Raw genomic sequence first — 15,214 nt, 5'->3', positions numbered from 1 at the left:
GTGGAGAACCTGCAGTCAACAGGTCACTTAGTTGCATAGAAAATACAGCAACACATTTTAGAGTTGAAAGACATCAGTTAGGATATATTGAAAATTCACCATCACAGAATGATCATGTACTATGCCTTAGAAGCAGCATTGTTTTTCATCAGGAGTTAGGTGTACAATAATAAAACCGACCCGTGAACATCCACCTAAGAGCAGAGAGTCCATACTTCTGTGCTGGGTGGGATAAAATGGCCATAACAGATAAAGAGGATAATGGACTTTCCAGGTGTGAGAACGCCTCCTTTTTTAATCTACAATTTCCTAAACCCTGAGTAATTTTCCTAACTAGGCAATCCAATATCACAACTGTTTCATCTATTTATCCTACCATATCTATAAGCTCAGTTAACTGCTTTTAAAAAGAAAAGAGGCTGTAGCATACTTTAATTCTGGCACCAATCCTATGTCTTACATCCTGCAATAATTAACAAAAATGCTGGCCTTAAGGGTGACATCAATTCTTCTTAATAATATTAGAGCTATGGCATAACCAAAAATGAATTAGTAATATATAACCATGTTTTATTCAACTCTCATAGATATTTAATCACCAAGAGGATAATTTAAGTAAGATTTTAACAAGTATAAAAAAATGGATATAGCTTCCCACTGGAGTTTCAGAAATAGCTTGAAAAGAACTAATTCATGATATATAGCATGCACACTCACGCACACTTTTAAATAGCTTTTGTGGACAGCTATTTAAAATTGCAAAATCAATTGGAAAGGTCAGAAGCAGACTGATGTTGGTTGGTAGCCTTAACCAGAAAATTCCTATCATCCAAAATTCTTTTATTAGAATATTCAAGCAAGCTGTTTTATTAGTTTCAGTATTCCACGCACAGGATCCAGTATGAGAGGCTTAATATATACCTTCTGAGTGAATATAGAATCTCATTTTGTGGATCATCCCAAAGACACTTTGTTATCACGCAGTGCTTAAAAGATCATTAATTATCATTTTTATAAAACTGCAGATGTAAAAGGGACTGGAGTTAGTGCTGAAACCACATTGCCCCTGTGACATATCCTGAAAATTGCTTTTTGGAATGAAGTACAGATAACAACTTGCTTACTCGTCATTTGCCTCTTGCTTTTAGAATTGAAGAACAGAATGTGAAAATATAGCCCTTTCTTCACAACATGATATGGCTGGCTCTCTAATTAATTATTTTGAAGGCTGAAAAAGCCTTCACTAAAATTATCTTCTTCACGACTTTTTATCGATATCTTTTGACTTCTCAACATTCAAAAGAGTCCTTATTATCCCTGCATCAGTGACAGGACGTGCCATGTCAACCTTCTTCGGACGTTCAAGATTCCCATCTAGCTCTTTCACATTAAGTTTATTGACTGGACATGAACATTTTCCTACAACACTGCAAAGGGGCAGTATCTGTCTGAAGAGCTCAGGACACAGTCACATCAAACTATATTTAAACAGACACTTGAGTAATTCCATGAACAAATGCATTTTAAACCCAATCCGATATTTTTTTCAAGTCAAAAAAAGTTGAAGGTCATATAAATATCACTGCTTCTCGATGGGGGAGGGGGAGTAGGAATGAGAGGCATTTTTTGCCATCCTTCTGCACCCACACATGTGGCATCATCAGGAGAAAATTTTCACTGTTGCATCTGCAGGGAGGGCGGCAATTACTGTCATCTTTTGAGATGCTGCAAAAGTAAACAGCCAGCATACACAGGACAGTTCTCTATGTCAAAGATTTTTTTTTTTCTGGCAAAAATGTCAAGAATGCTGGAGTTGAAAAATTCCTAATTCTTCCAAGGCTACCTAACAGACTCTGCTCTCCTCAGACTGATCTATTTAAAAGTCAAGTATGAATGGTACATAGGTGAATAATTGCCTTGAAGTTTATAGGACAATTAAGCAGCAAAGCTTTACATAAGATTATATAAGAATAACAGTTTAATTCTACTTCAAGCAACTGTTATTTGCATTCATTTTCCCGTGCTAAGTTAGAATATGTCAAAATCTGTCCAAAGAGTCCCATTACATCAACACTGTAAACCACAAGTTCCTGGGAAAGACACTGCTCATCGATGTTCTTTTCTAAAAATCAAGTCTCGTTTGGTTGCAGCATTATACTCTAGGCATACTACTGTCACACTACACTTGCACACCCCACCACTACTAGACACATCTTATTTCAAAACAATAATCAACCACAAGGCACAAAAGTCATCTTTCACAATGTGTATGAACCAGTCAACCATGCTTGCTCAAAGGAAAAAGAAAATTACGTTTTGAAAAAGAGCATTAGGTTAGAGACAGCAACATTAGCTGATCATTTTACTGAACATGTTGTAAACATTGCCAAACTGAACATACTGACCCTGGCATTTCTTTACACTGCTGTTTGAAGGCGAAAGAAAAAAAGTCTCAAACTATCTTCTGTTAACTGATACCAGAATTGGAGCTACACTTCAAAACTTCCATGCCAAATGAAATGTGCAAATGATATGAACACATAATTCAAAAAAAGTCCAATTTTTTACAGGAAAAAATGGTCAACTTCATCACAATTCCAGAATATACAATTAAAGCCAAGATTCTACCTTAACACATATAAAACCATCAAAAAAAAAAAAAAAAAGAAAACACACAGTTTGAAAATTGCTAGGGCAAACATACACTAAGTCCCTTTAATCTATATGGAACTGTTCATCCAAATAAATGTTTGAAAGAATTTAAAAACTACTAAGTTGATTAAACCTCTTAAGTTAAATTTGGCAGTATTTTTTTTAAAGAAACATATATATATATCTTAGTGTAAAGGTTGTTTATTGACATGCTATAATATCAAAAACAATTTTATTGTCTAGGTTCAAAACCACAAATATTTTTCCAATGCCACTTTATTTCCGTATCAAAAAATCTCAAATCCACCAAAACCAATCTCTATATTTTAAGATTGAGACACTGTGTTGACAAATTATAAATTGCACATTAAAATTTTGTGAGTTCTATCACTGCTAATATTAGTTCACGTAATACAGAAAACCAGGTACAAATTTCTTGTTAAGAAAAAAAGCAATATTTTAATGTTTCTTGGAATTACTAGAATGAATATAAAATGAAACCATTGACTTTTCCTGGTATAGCCGTTTTATGTGCCAACTCATGCTTTGGCACATTAACTTCTCTGGCTCATAGCAAATGAGGAACAGCACACTGATACAATTACAAACAAAATATTGGTCAATACTTTCCTACATTATAATTTCCAAGCAGAAAAGACATTAATTTGAGAACAGCTAAAAAGGTAAAAGCACATTAACAACACCTCTATTCTTTTTTTATTTTAGTTCCCAATTGGTTTCATAATAGTTCTTTTTGCCTACCACCACTTTTAAACAAAGATATTATCTCTAACAATATATTCTAAATATACAATTTCATGGTAACAGAACAGAGATTTTTGAATTAGTATCACAGTTTTCAGATTAATAATATTATCTTAATTGAAAGTCAGTGCTAGCAAGTTAGTTTGCAGCAACAAATAACCAAACAAAACCCACTGGTTAGTCAAGGAACTGAGTCATGCTTTCTACCACCCATAAAGCAGGGAAGAAATATATATTTCTCACACTCACAATTTAAAGAGAAAATCAAGAAAAATGTTTTCTTCAAAGAAGCACTCCCCCTCCATTTGTTTTTTTCTGCTCTGAAACAGAGAAGTGTCTGCTAGCAACAGCATTTGCTAAATGAAAAATTTCTTGTGCTAAAGTTGCATTTCGCCACCTGTTCTCATGCTAATTTGAATTTGAGTGCTAAATCTGTCAAGGTATTTCCCCCCACCCTTGAGAAATAAATGAAAAAAAGATGGTGGAGGTCATTGGTTTTCAGATAGATTCAAACTATACACACTGCAATAATTTCTAAAGATTTTCAGTTTTTCTATTTCTTTCCTTTCTCATATCTCCCAAAATTATATCACACATTTGTAGATGCACACACACACACAGCAATTTGCATTATGAATAAAGATGAAAAATGCTTTATAAAAATCAGAAACGAAGCTTCCAGTTCACGCAATGTCTTTAAAATAATCCTGCCATTTGGTAAAATGAAAAAAAAAAAAAAACTGAAGTGTACAACTTCAAATACTGAAAGAGCTATCTCCCAACTGAAACATTTCCATTATCATTACCCAGACAATTTCAAATATCATAGCAACTCTTCTTAAGGCAGATATTAGTTGCTGTATAATAAACTAGGGAGAATGTCTCTCCTTGAGATGTTTGCTTAAAAGAAATAATGCTACATCTTGTCAGTGAATGGTACTTTTAATCACATTAATATTAGTACATTATTGTCTGCATGAAATGCTTTCACTACTAGAAATCTTTAATATCGATTTTCTTAAGAAAAAAAAAAGTTGCTCTCTTCCCAAGGCTTTCTTTTTCACTGCAACAATACTGCAGTAAACAAACAAACAAAAATCAAGGTAATAGGGGACTAGTATGAAATTTTTTTTCAAAGTAAAGAAGCTATTCTGTTGGCCTCTGATATATGTGTGTCTATCATATTTAAAATAGAATTGTATTAAGAAATAACTTCTGTCCATTTTAACACAGGAATAAGATCATTTACCAAGCACCTGCTGTGTACTTGGCATTGTGCCAGGCATGTTCCAATATGCTACTTGATCCTCATAGCAATCCCATTTTAAAGACAAGGAACTGATGCTCAGAGAATTTAAGGTCTCATTATGAATCTACTATGATTTGAATCCACATTGTTCCCATTGTAAAAAGCCTAAAAAATGCAAATTAGAGAGCAAAAAATATAAAAGCAATTCACCTTACAATGCTTAATTCTTAAATACTAGGAGGATATCAGAAAGATACATTCTGATAGAGGGAAGCAACTTTTTTGTTTAATTCATTCCATCTAAATTATCTACTGTTACCACTGCATATCCATAAAAACAATATCAAGAGCAAAAAGTCTTTAATATCATTCTCCCAACACATTTGGAGCAGGGAAGTAGCACACTCTAGAGTATAACTCAGATCAAACATAGAAAGAATTTTACATCACTAATAGCAGCATTTAAAAGAACAGATTCTGAATTCCAATGCCAGCCATCACAATTACAGAAATAGCACTATGACACAGATGAGGGAATTGGGCTAGACAAATGGAATGACAAATGATACTCCATTATATAACTATAAGAGGAGGAAAGTTAATTATCCAAACCAAAAAGCATTTGCACTGAATACCTCAATTCTGTCCTTGAAAAACTTTAAAAATTAATGTCTACTCCCCGTAGCCACTATATTTCAAGACTTAGGTCTTCCTTCATCTTCTAAAATCTATGTACCAATGAAATTACATTAAGTCTCATGAATCTTGACCAACAAACTCTTCTACTTGGGAAGCCTGGTTTAAATATTTTCCATTCTTCACATTTCTTTTAATATTTTGATAGAAACAAGATGGCAAGATCGGTAGGTAGGTAGGAGAGGTATATAAGATGGGTAAATAGGTAGGAGGCTATATAAGAATCTGTTCTATTTCCTAAAACAGAATAGTCGGAAATGAATTTCTAAATGTTAATCCCATACCTACTATTCAGAAAAAACTAAAACACATAAGGTGAAATACACACAAGTGGTAAAGGTTTGGAGGTTGGTAGCGCATAAAAGTGTTGGAAGAAACAGAATATGCACCTAACACTGTTAGCAATGCCCTGCATATAGCACAAAGGACACAGCATCTTCTGGCCACACATCCGCCCTCTGGAAAGGGGGTTGCACTCTACAGCCAGCATTGGGGTTGCCCACGGACAGGTCTTGTTATACCTGGTGATTTGAGTTTACCTTCTTCAATCCCCACATGAAGAAACTTAAGGGTACACTCAAATCTCTTGAATGCTCAGGCCAACTTTCTTTAGAGGAGCTTTACTTCCAGACAATTTGTTAACGAAGGTGTTATTTTACTCCCATTATCTTTAGTTCATCAACTCTGAAATTTGACTATTGTGCTATGGTGAATTTAAATTGAAAAGCATGTTACAAATGAATTGAGTTTTGCCTGCCTAGAATTTCAGTTTATTAAATATTCAAATATCCAAGTTATCCAAGTTTAGAATTTATTATAGTCTGATTCCACAAACTTCAAACTAATTAGAATTCACTGGGACAAATCCATTTGGGAATGGTAGCATCATTAATCAAGTGACTAAAAAATGGTAAAAATCCTATCCTTTTCTAAATTTCCACATTATATCCTTACAAAGTCAACTCATGTTAAGGAATTAAAGGAATATTTATTTCTCTTTTAAAAGGAGATATAAAAAAGAATGACTTATAAAATAATAACCATTGCATCCCATGCTTTAAGATATACAATTGGCAGCTGTAAGAGTCCCACTAACTTCATGTATTCAAAGCCTGCAATAAATATAGCAAATCTCAGGCTTGATTTTGCAACAAGCAAGAGCCATCTTTGGTTACTTCAGTGAATGCAGAACATTCTAGTATTGAATCAATCATCTGGTTTTCATTTGTTTTAGTATGGCAGTTGGTGTTTTCTGAAGAGGGCATGATATTAGCTAACAAGTAAATGAGCAGAAGACAGCCTTTCAACCTACAGAGTTTGGGAATCACTCTTATGGAAGTTTGCTCAGGTACAGTTTGTAGAAGCAAAAAGTCTATCATTTCTTTTAAAAAAATTATTATTCATTTTGCGCATCCTTCTCACCATTCAAGATTTTTTTTAGTAAAACTGTGTTGCAAGACTTTAATTTGTATCTTGCTGCCAAAAGAGAAATAGGCTTTGCCGGGCTTAAGTTCTCAGCTTGTTAGAACATGAAAACGAAATAAAAAATCTTCACTATCACATCTGGCTCACTCACTAATCTACATAATCGTCTCTCTTGAAGGATATATATATATATATATAATAGTTAATACAATAGTGATTATATATTTAATATGATATATATATATTTAATATCTTGGCAATAGTTTCTTATATTTTCTCCTAAAATATTATCAGGATCCAACATTTAACTACATTCTTCAAAAACAATTTTAACTAAGATCACTGTAATGGTCAGTTCCATATCACAATGTAACTTCATGATCTATCTATAGAAAAGTCTACCAATGGACTCAGAATTCCAACTACAGGGAAAATCACAGCATCTGTGGTCTGACCTTCGAGTCCATGTGTTAGAACTGGGTCTCCTTGGCTGTTGAAGCATGTGCAGTGGACAGCATGCCCATATGCACACAAGGGACATGACAACCAGTTCACTGAGGCCTGCAGAGGATGTCTAGAATCATGAAGGGCAGAACAAATTGGACAGCTCTCCTGGTCAAGCTTTGACAGCTAGTATCTGGGTGAGTGGAGACTCTAAGGTGGACTGTGTAACCAATGGGCCTTATAAGGATTTTGTCAACATTGGAGCAATGAAATCAAACAGCATCTCAGAACTATCAAAACCACTTAAGCAGTAAGCCTCGGAACATGCTCTACATCAGGGGCCCTGGGATGACATTGGGTTTCTCTCCCCCATACCTGGGTATTGGAGCAGTTGAGCTGCTAGGAGAGGCTCTCTCCCCTTCCTTCCACTTTCCTCAGATGCAGGAAAGGAAAAAGAGATGGAAAGCAGTTGTCTCACTTACTTTTCCCTATTCCTGGACCCTTCGCATCCAGTGGTCCACATGTGCATACATCCTTCTTGACTACGTAAACATCATCAAAAGTAAAAGCAAAGTCTACCAATGTGAATAATAAACATAACTGTACAAAAAATATCATCTGAGGTCTGGTACTCATGCAACTTACTCTAAAAGTGAAATCATTTGTAAAGTATTTGTGCCATTACCATATATGATTATCAAAACTATTAAAACTTATCAAAATTCGTATGTTTTCTCAGATGGCAAATTAGTAACTGGAAGACCAGAGCACAAAATATTAATCGTCCTGGGAATCTGCATCTTTTGGGGAAAGCCATTTCTTCTTAGAGATATCATGGGCTCCACTGAAAGAGTGTTATATACTCTTGGGGCAGAATAGACCTGATATAGGTAGACTGTATTTTGATGATAGGATACAGTAGGCATTAAATGCTCAAATTTCCAAGCTGATCAGATGACAAGTTTAAAAAGAGAATAACTGGAACATTTTTAGATTGCATATGCATGTGTTTTCAAGAAGCAACTTATGAATTATAAAATAGTAATAAAAATCAAATTAACCTGAAATTAATAGAAATAAAAACATTTATTTTCTTCCTTTTTAAAGATTTACTTGAAAGTCAGGGTTAGAAAGATGCACATACACAAGAGAGAGAGAGGAAGGGAGGGAGGGAGGGAGGGAGAGAGAGGAAACAGAGATCACAACTACTGGCTGCTAGGCCAAGCCAAACCCAGGAGCCTGGCACTCCACCCAGGCCTCCCAAGGAAGTGGTAAGGCCCCCAGGATTTGAGTCATCTTCTTCTGCTTCTCCAGGAATATAAGCAGACAGCTGGATCAGAAAGGGAACAGCTACAGCATGAACTGGCACCTAGATGGGATGCTGGCATTGCGGGAGGCAGCTTTACCCAGGATACCACACTGACCTCTTTTCTTCATGCATACAGTCTGTTAAAACAGTGTTTCACACCCAAAATTGTAGGGTTTTTTCACTTTTCTTTATAGAAAGATACTACATCTCATGTACTTCATATATATAGCTTCAAGTCCAATAAAATATTTCTCTTCTTCCTTACCCCCTCTTTTTATTCTTTTAATTTTTATAACATACTTTACCTATACTTTGTAGTCACAGGCTTAGCCCTGTGCTAAATAAAGGATTCAACAAGTAGAAAGTAGAAAGATGGATGTTCCACAGGAGTATAGACAAGGGCTATCAACAATGATCAAACCTCAAGATTGCAATTTTCTGACTCTCAGGGTGAAAGGGAGAAGCAGACATGACAAGAGAAGTTACCATGTAGGTGAAGGAACAGGCAGTGATTTGGCTACTTGGAAAATTCTACTTAAATGCTAGCACCTTACTTTATCACCATGAGCTACTTAGAGAACTATTTGTTAAATATTCATAACCATTCTTTGTAATGAGTCGGCTACTCTCAATTGAAACTAATTCGACCCCATATTTCTAAATAACCATTAATGGAAGTTTTTCTAGTCAAAGAATTGTCAGGAATCAGAAATGTATTCTGATGTTCTATTATGCATTTAAGAGAGCCATGGATAGCATATTTAGGATTCTAAAGGCAATTGCTATCATGGAAATACTTTGGTTATACCCTGCATCTTCATCTCCCAAGTCAAACCAACTGTCAGGGACTACTGAATCTCTCTAGACTGCTCCTGCCCTTCACTTCCTCTCTACTCTCACTGCTAGTGCCACGCTTCTTGTCTCTATTGTCTTTCGCCCAAATTCAGTTATGATTATTCATTCCATATATATTATGGTATGGATTATTTTTACATATTCTGATTTCACTTTTAGTTTAGAAAATCACTGCTTTGTCCAGAAGTAGTCAATGATTCATTGCTTGCTGAATAATAACCAAATCCTACATTCCTAGATTCATGGCTTCTTGGCCAAGCCAGTCTTAATAAGCCATTCCAGCAGCTCACTCACAACAAAGATGCATTTAATGCTTAGAGAATATTTACAACTTATCAGTTACTTTGTTCTAGAATATGTGCTTTTTTCATCTTCACAATAATGACTTTTTGTTTACTGCTTTGAGTAAGGTGCACAAGTCATTTTGGTTCAACATTTTTCAACATTTAAAGACAAAAATTGCTTAAAATTTACCATCTGCTAAACTTTTGAGATTAGGTTGGACTGCTTCTAAATGTTAATTTTATTTGTTTTAATATTTATTTATTTGAAAGTCAAAATTACAGAAAGAGACCGAGGGAGAAACAGAGAGATCTTCTGTGTGCTGGTTCATCCTCCAAATGGCTGCAACAGCCAGGGCTGATCAGGCTGAAGCCAGGAGCTAGGAGCTTCATCCAGACCTAACACATGGGAGAGGCAGGTGCCTAAGCACTTAGCTCATCTTCTGTTGCTTTCCTAGGACATAAGCAGGGAGCTGGATCAGAAGTACAGCACAAATAATTACCCATATGCAATGGCAATGTTGCAGACAGCACCTTAACTAGCTATATGCCATGTGCCGGACCCTAAATGTTATTTTAAAAATAATAATTATGTGCTGATTTAAAATGTTTTTCCTAAACACTAGCCAGAATTCCTTTGTATCATTCATTTGCTTTCAAACTATATATATGTATACATATGTATAAATACATAAACACATTATCATTTAACTGCAAACACGCTAGCTTCAAACCATAAATGTGTCTAAAATACTTTTTCCAAATTTGAGAAAGAGTAAATGAAAATAAATCACTCCTAAATAACAGCTGCAATCTTGGAACAGGTTAGAATTCTATCAAATCACAATGACTAAAGAGTTTGGGTCGCTGGTAAACTGCTTCTGCAAATCATCTCAAAGCTGCCTGTATCTTAAAAGGCAAATATATAATACAGATTTGAAATGACTAGCATCTCAGTTTTTATTCACGTCTGCATTTTATGTGATCAGGTATACTTAAACAAGTGGTACATTCAATACATGTGTATCTTATAGGACTTGGAGCACAATTAAAGTTTTAATAGTAGAACCCACTTTCATGACACTTTGAAAACAATCCCAGCATATAATGCTGTCACTAGATAATTCTGTTCAATAAGATTTCCAGGAAACGTATTGCAAGGGTTGAGAACTGCCTTTGCAATGCTGAAGCTAACATTCAGGGACAAAACAAGTGCAGGCGACTTGCCTTGCAGTTAAAACATCACTTGTGATGCTTACACCTGCATCGGAGCGCTGAGGTTAGAGTCTCAGCTCTGCCTCAGAGCTGAAATGTGCACCCTGGGACTTGGACACCTGCCACCAAGTGGAGAACGTAGACTGAACTCCCAGATGCTGCCTTTCACTTGGTCCAACCCCAACGGGTGCATCCATTTGGGGAGGAAACCAGCAAATGAAAGCTTCCTCCCTCTCATTCAAATAAAAATAAATAAGCATTATTTTCAAAGAACAAAACTATAGGCCCAGAGATTGAGAAACACTGTTTAGCAACATTTGTCCTATAGCCATATGGAACTGAATTTTGTCAATGATGGGAATGAGCAAGAAATAGATTCTTCCTCATAGCCTCAGTGCCTGCTGACACTTTCGGGTTAGCCTAGTGAACCTGAAACCAAATTTCTGACTCCCTAAGACTGTAAAAAAAGTTATGTTTTAGGCTACAAGTGTACAGTAATTTCTACGATAGCAATAGAAAACTGTTTTTTTTTTCTATTTTCAAGATTTATTTTTATTGAAAAGGCAACTCTTTACAGAGAAAAGGAGAGAAAGGAAGATCTTTCGTCCACTGATTCCTTCCCCAAGTGGCCACAGTAGACAGAGCTGAGCCAATCAAAGCCAGGAACCTAGAGCTTCTTCCCAGTCTCCCACACGGGTGCAGGGTCCCAAGGCTTTAGACCATCCTCAACTGCTTTCCCAGGCCACAGGCGGGAGCTGGATGAAAGTGGAGCAGTCAGGATACGAACTGGCGTCCATATGGGTGTGTGCATGTGAGCCAGGACTTTAGCCACTAGGCTGCTGCGCTGGTCTCAGCAATAGAAAACTAAAACTTGGAGGGGTTTTCATTTCATTGAGTGCCTACACACAATTAAGTAATGGGATGGTAATGTCCAAGACAAAATACAACAAACACAGACTAGAGTAGTAACCTCAAAAAGTTCTATAAAATCAAGCACATCAACCACAGCACTTTCCATGCTAGAGTTATGGGGGGGGGGGGGGGGGAAACAAAGGCAGTGGAAAGGTGCTTCAAGAAACTATGAAAGCAAAAGCAGTAATGAAGTTAACCACAACATCATATGAGCAAGTCTAGATAAATTACCCAGGATTTTCCTACAACTTCACCACTTGACAGTATGCAGATAAATCTCTCTAGCCTCTTTCCATACCAGTATTCAGTCAAACAAACTTTTACCATCTCCCCTACTTCATTTTTCCTTTAATTGTAGTAAAATATTTCCAGGGTCAATGTCGAAATGAAGCAGGTTTAAGAAGCATGCCCAGTGCTGTCATCCCATAGAAGTGCTGGTTTAAGTCCCAACAGCATCACTTTCAATTCAGCTGCTCCTGATGCACCTGAGAAAGCAATAAAAGATGGTCCAAGTGCTTGGGCCGTTGCTACCCAGGTGGGAGACCTGGAAGCAGGTGCACATTCCTGGCTATGGCCTCAGCCAGCCCCACCCATTGCAGCTACAGAAGACTTCCCTCTGTCTGCCTCTCCTCTCTGTAATTCTGCCTTTAAATAAGTAAATAAATCCTCAAAAAGAAATATTTATTAGCTGGCATGAAAGTAACAAAAGCCTACAAAAATAAAGATTATAGAGAAGCCAAGAGATCTGAAGCCAAGTGAACTTGTGTTTTAATTCTGGCTTAAGGCTTTACTTGATAAAATGGCAAAGTTGTAAAATTTTACTTGTAAAATTGAGCAAGTGAATCAACTTCTGAGTCTCTGTTCTTACATGCAAAACAGGGGGAGGACATACAGTGAAGAGGAAGTTTTATGCAAGAAGTGTAGCACTTTCATAGCAGCACTAAATAAATAGTATTTATGCTAAACAAGGACATGTTTAAAACAGGAAATAGAGATTGGTACTATGGCATAGCGAGCTAAGATCCTGCCTGCAACACTGGCATATCATGGGGGCGGGGGTGTTAGGTCACATCCCAGCTGCTCCATTCCTGATCCAGCTCCTTGCTAATGTGCTTGAGAAGGCAATGGGGGAAGGACCAAGTATTTGGGGCCCTTGCCATCCATGTGGGGGACTCAAATGGAGTCCCAGGCTTTTTGACCTGAGCCAGTAAGACCATTGTGATGACTTAGGTAGGCAGTGAACCAGTGGCTAGATCTTTGTCTGTGCCAATATGTATTTTGAATAAATAAGTTCTTTAAAAATTTGATCACATAGAAGGAGAGAGTAGTACAAGGATCACGCAAGTCTAGGAAGGGCAGTTAGGGAGGTGGTGGATAATGGGAAGCAAAACACAGTTGGGGGGAGAGTAGTTTTAATGTAAATACAGCACAGTAGCTTATGAAAATTATACATTTAAAAATAATTCGAATTCCACCCCGATAGATGGGAGTTCCAAGCTCCAGGTCTCAATCCATCCTAGCCCTAGCCATTGTGGCCATTTGATAAGTGAACCAGCTGATGGAAGAGTTCTTTCTCTATTTCTCCCTCTCTCAGTAATTCAGCATTTCAAATAAGTCAATTAACTCTTTAAAGGAAGATATCATTATTTTGAAAGAAAATCAAATTTTTTATTATATGTGAAATGTACTTTAAAACCTAGTATCTTACTCTTTTTTAAACATATTTTGTTTTATGGCATAGCTCCTTAGGTTCTGGGGTTGTCTGTGTCCCTCCCTAAGGTCCCTCTCCCCACCCCCACATTGATTTCCTCTCTAGTTTTACAGTGGGTGTTCTTCAAGAATAATCACAAGTCTATCGTACTGTTGTTGAAGTGTTTCCCAACAATGTAGGCATGGATGTTGTCAGGAGTCCATCGGCTTACTGTTAGGATAGTTTCAACTGGCACTTTATTCTAATTCACATCTCTTCATCTATACAGTCTGCTTCATTCTTCTGTAGTGCTTCCTAGCCCTTAAATCCGTCATTAACACTGAAAGTATAGATAACAAAAATATTACCTAAACCACTTGTCTTGGTTCAGAATTTTCAGAGCAATAAAATAACTGCAATTGTTTATTAAAAATGATGATACATAACATTTTAAGGCATTCAGAATGACAAGGACCATATTCCCAATGATCAGCAGAGTGATGCCTGACATGTAATAGGAATTATGACATTGTAGAAACTTAATGTAGACTGCCCCTAACTTGCAATGGTTTGATATCAGGAAGGCTAAAAGCAATATACTTTCAGGAGAAGTCAGACATTCAAAACAAATTTGGATAATCTTGCCAGCTAGTAACCTGCACTACAATCCTCTCTTATGATGTTATTGAGGACAGCAGCCACAGTTTCTAGTCTGCTCCATGACCGTGAGACTCTGCAATGTGCTGTGCTACTAAGCTACGATGTTGAGAGCGTAATATGTGCATCCTTTAAAAACAGTATTTATTTAAAAGGCAGAGTTACTGAAGGAAAGGTAGAGATAAGGGACGGGGAAGATCTTCCATCCACTGCTTCACTCTCCAAATGGTTACCATTGGCAGAACTGGAATAGGTCAAATGCAGGAACTTGGAACCCCAGCCCAGTCTCCCATGTAGGTATAGGGGCCTAAGAATTTCAGGCCATGTTAAATTTCTCTCTCAGGTGCATTACTAGAGAGTTAGACCAAAAAGTGGAAAGGCTAAGACTTAATTGGCATCCATATGGGATCACATCACAGCTGACAGCTTAACCTACCACACTGCAGTGCCAACCCAAGTAATTGCGTCTTAAAGAAAATATTTTCAATTTTTCATGGGTTTAATAGAATGATTGAAAAAGAAGTGAGCACTTTCAAAAATGCATTTCTCAGAAACTTCTTGAGGTAGAGATTCTTGAGGAATCTTGGGTTTATACCAAGTCTTTCTCACAATGTTGAAGAAGTAAAATAAAATACCATGGCTGCCATTTTAATTTAAGCTATTATCACTGCTTATTATTATCAACTCTTTAATTTAAATAATTTTAACCCTTTTAACACAGACCTTTGCCATCTCTTATACTTCTCATGTTTCCCTCTCTTCCAAATTGGCCCCAATTTGTTAAGGAAATAGTTCAAATTTCAAGTATCAAGTATGGGGGCTTCTTAGCAAGTCCACACTTCCCAATATGGTGCAGAGAGCTGCAATTCTATCTTCCCTGCTTAGGAAAGTGTTATTTGGAGGGAACAAGGGAGACTTGGAAGCGATACTCAAATGCAAAAGCAATGAATCAAGATAAATTACTGATAAGTAATACATTTTGAAATATGTCAGAGTAACAAACACTAGCTCTCTGCTTTGCACGTTGTCTTATATGCAAGATTCTTCAGTCATATTAAAGACTT

At 36.6% G+C, this 15,214-nt stretch overlaps 1 protein-coding gene across 5 annotated transcripts in view; it reads right to left on the bottom strand.

Annotated features, from left to right (window-relative positions):
- Positions 1 to 15,214, bottom strand: part of KLHL13 (kelch like family member 13) — a 100,652-nt gene that overhangs the window by 34,582 nt on the left and 50,856 nt on the right. Inside the window, exon 1 of one of the 5 annotated variants that reach the window (XM_040999487.1) lies at positions 3,667 to 3,722. The exons of the other annotated variants lie outside the window; for them this stretch is intronic. Coding sequence (XP_040855421.1) covers positions 3,667 to 3,722 — 56 coding nt within the window. Of the gene's footprint in view, positions 1 to 3,666; positions 3,723 to 15,214 lie in introns of those variants that run through there. 5 annotated transcript variants of the gene reach the window in all.

This window comes from Ochotona curzoniae, unplaced genomic scaffold, assembly GCF_017591425.1.
Source record: "Ochotona curzoniae isolate NIBS_2020 unplaced genomic scaffold, NIBS_Ocur_1.0 scaffold_1852, whole genome shotgun sequence".
In the NCBI taxonomy this organism is placed as follows: domain Eukaryota; kingdom Metazoa; phylum Chordata; class Mammalia; order Lagomorpha; family Ochotonidae; genus Ochotona; species Ochotona curzoniae.
The sequence above is the reverse complement of the archived record's forward strand: the minus strand, read 5'-3'. Positions and strand labels throughout refer to the sequence as shown.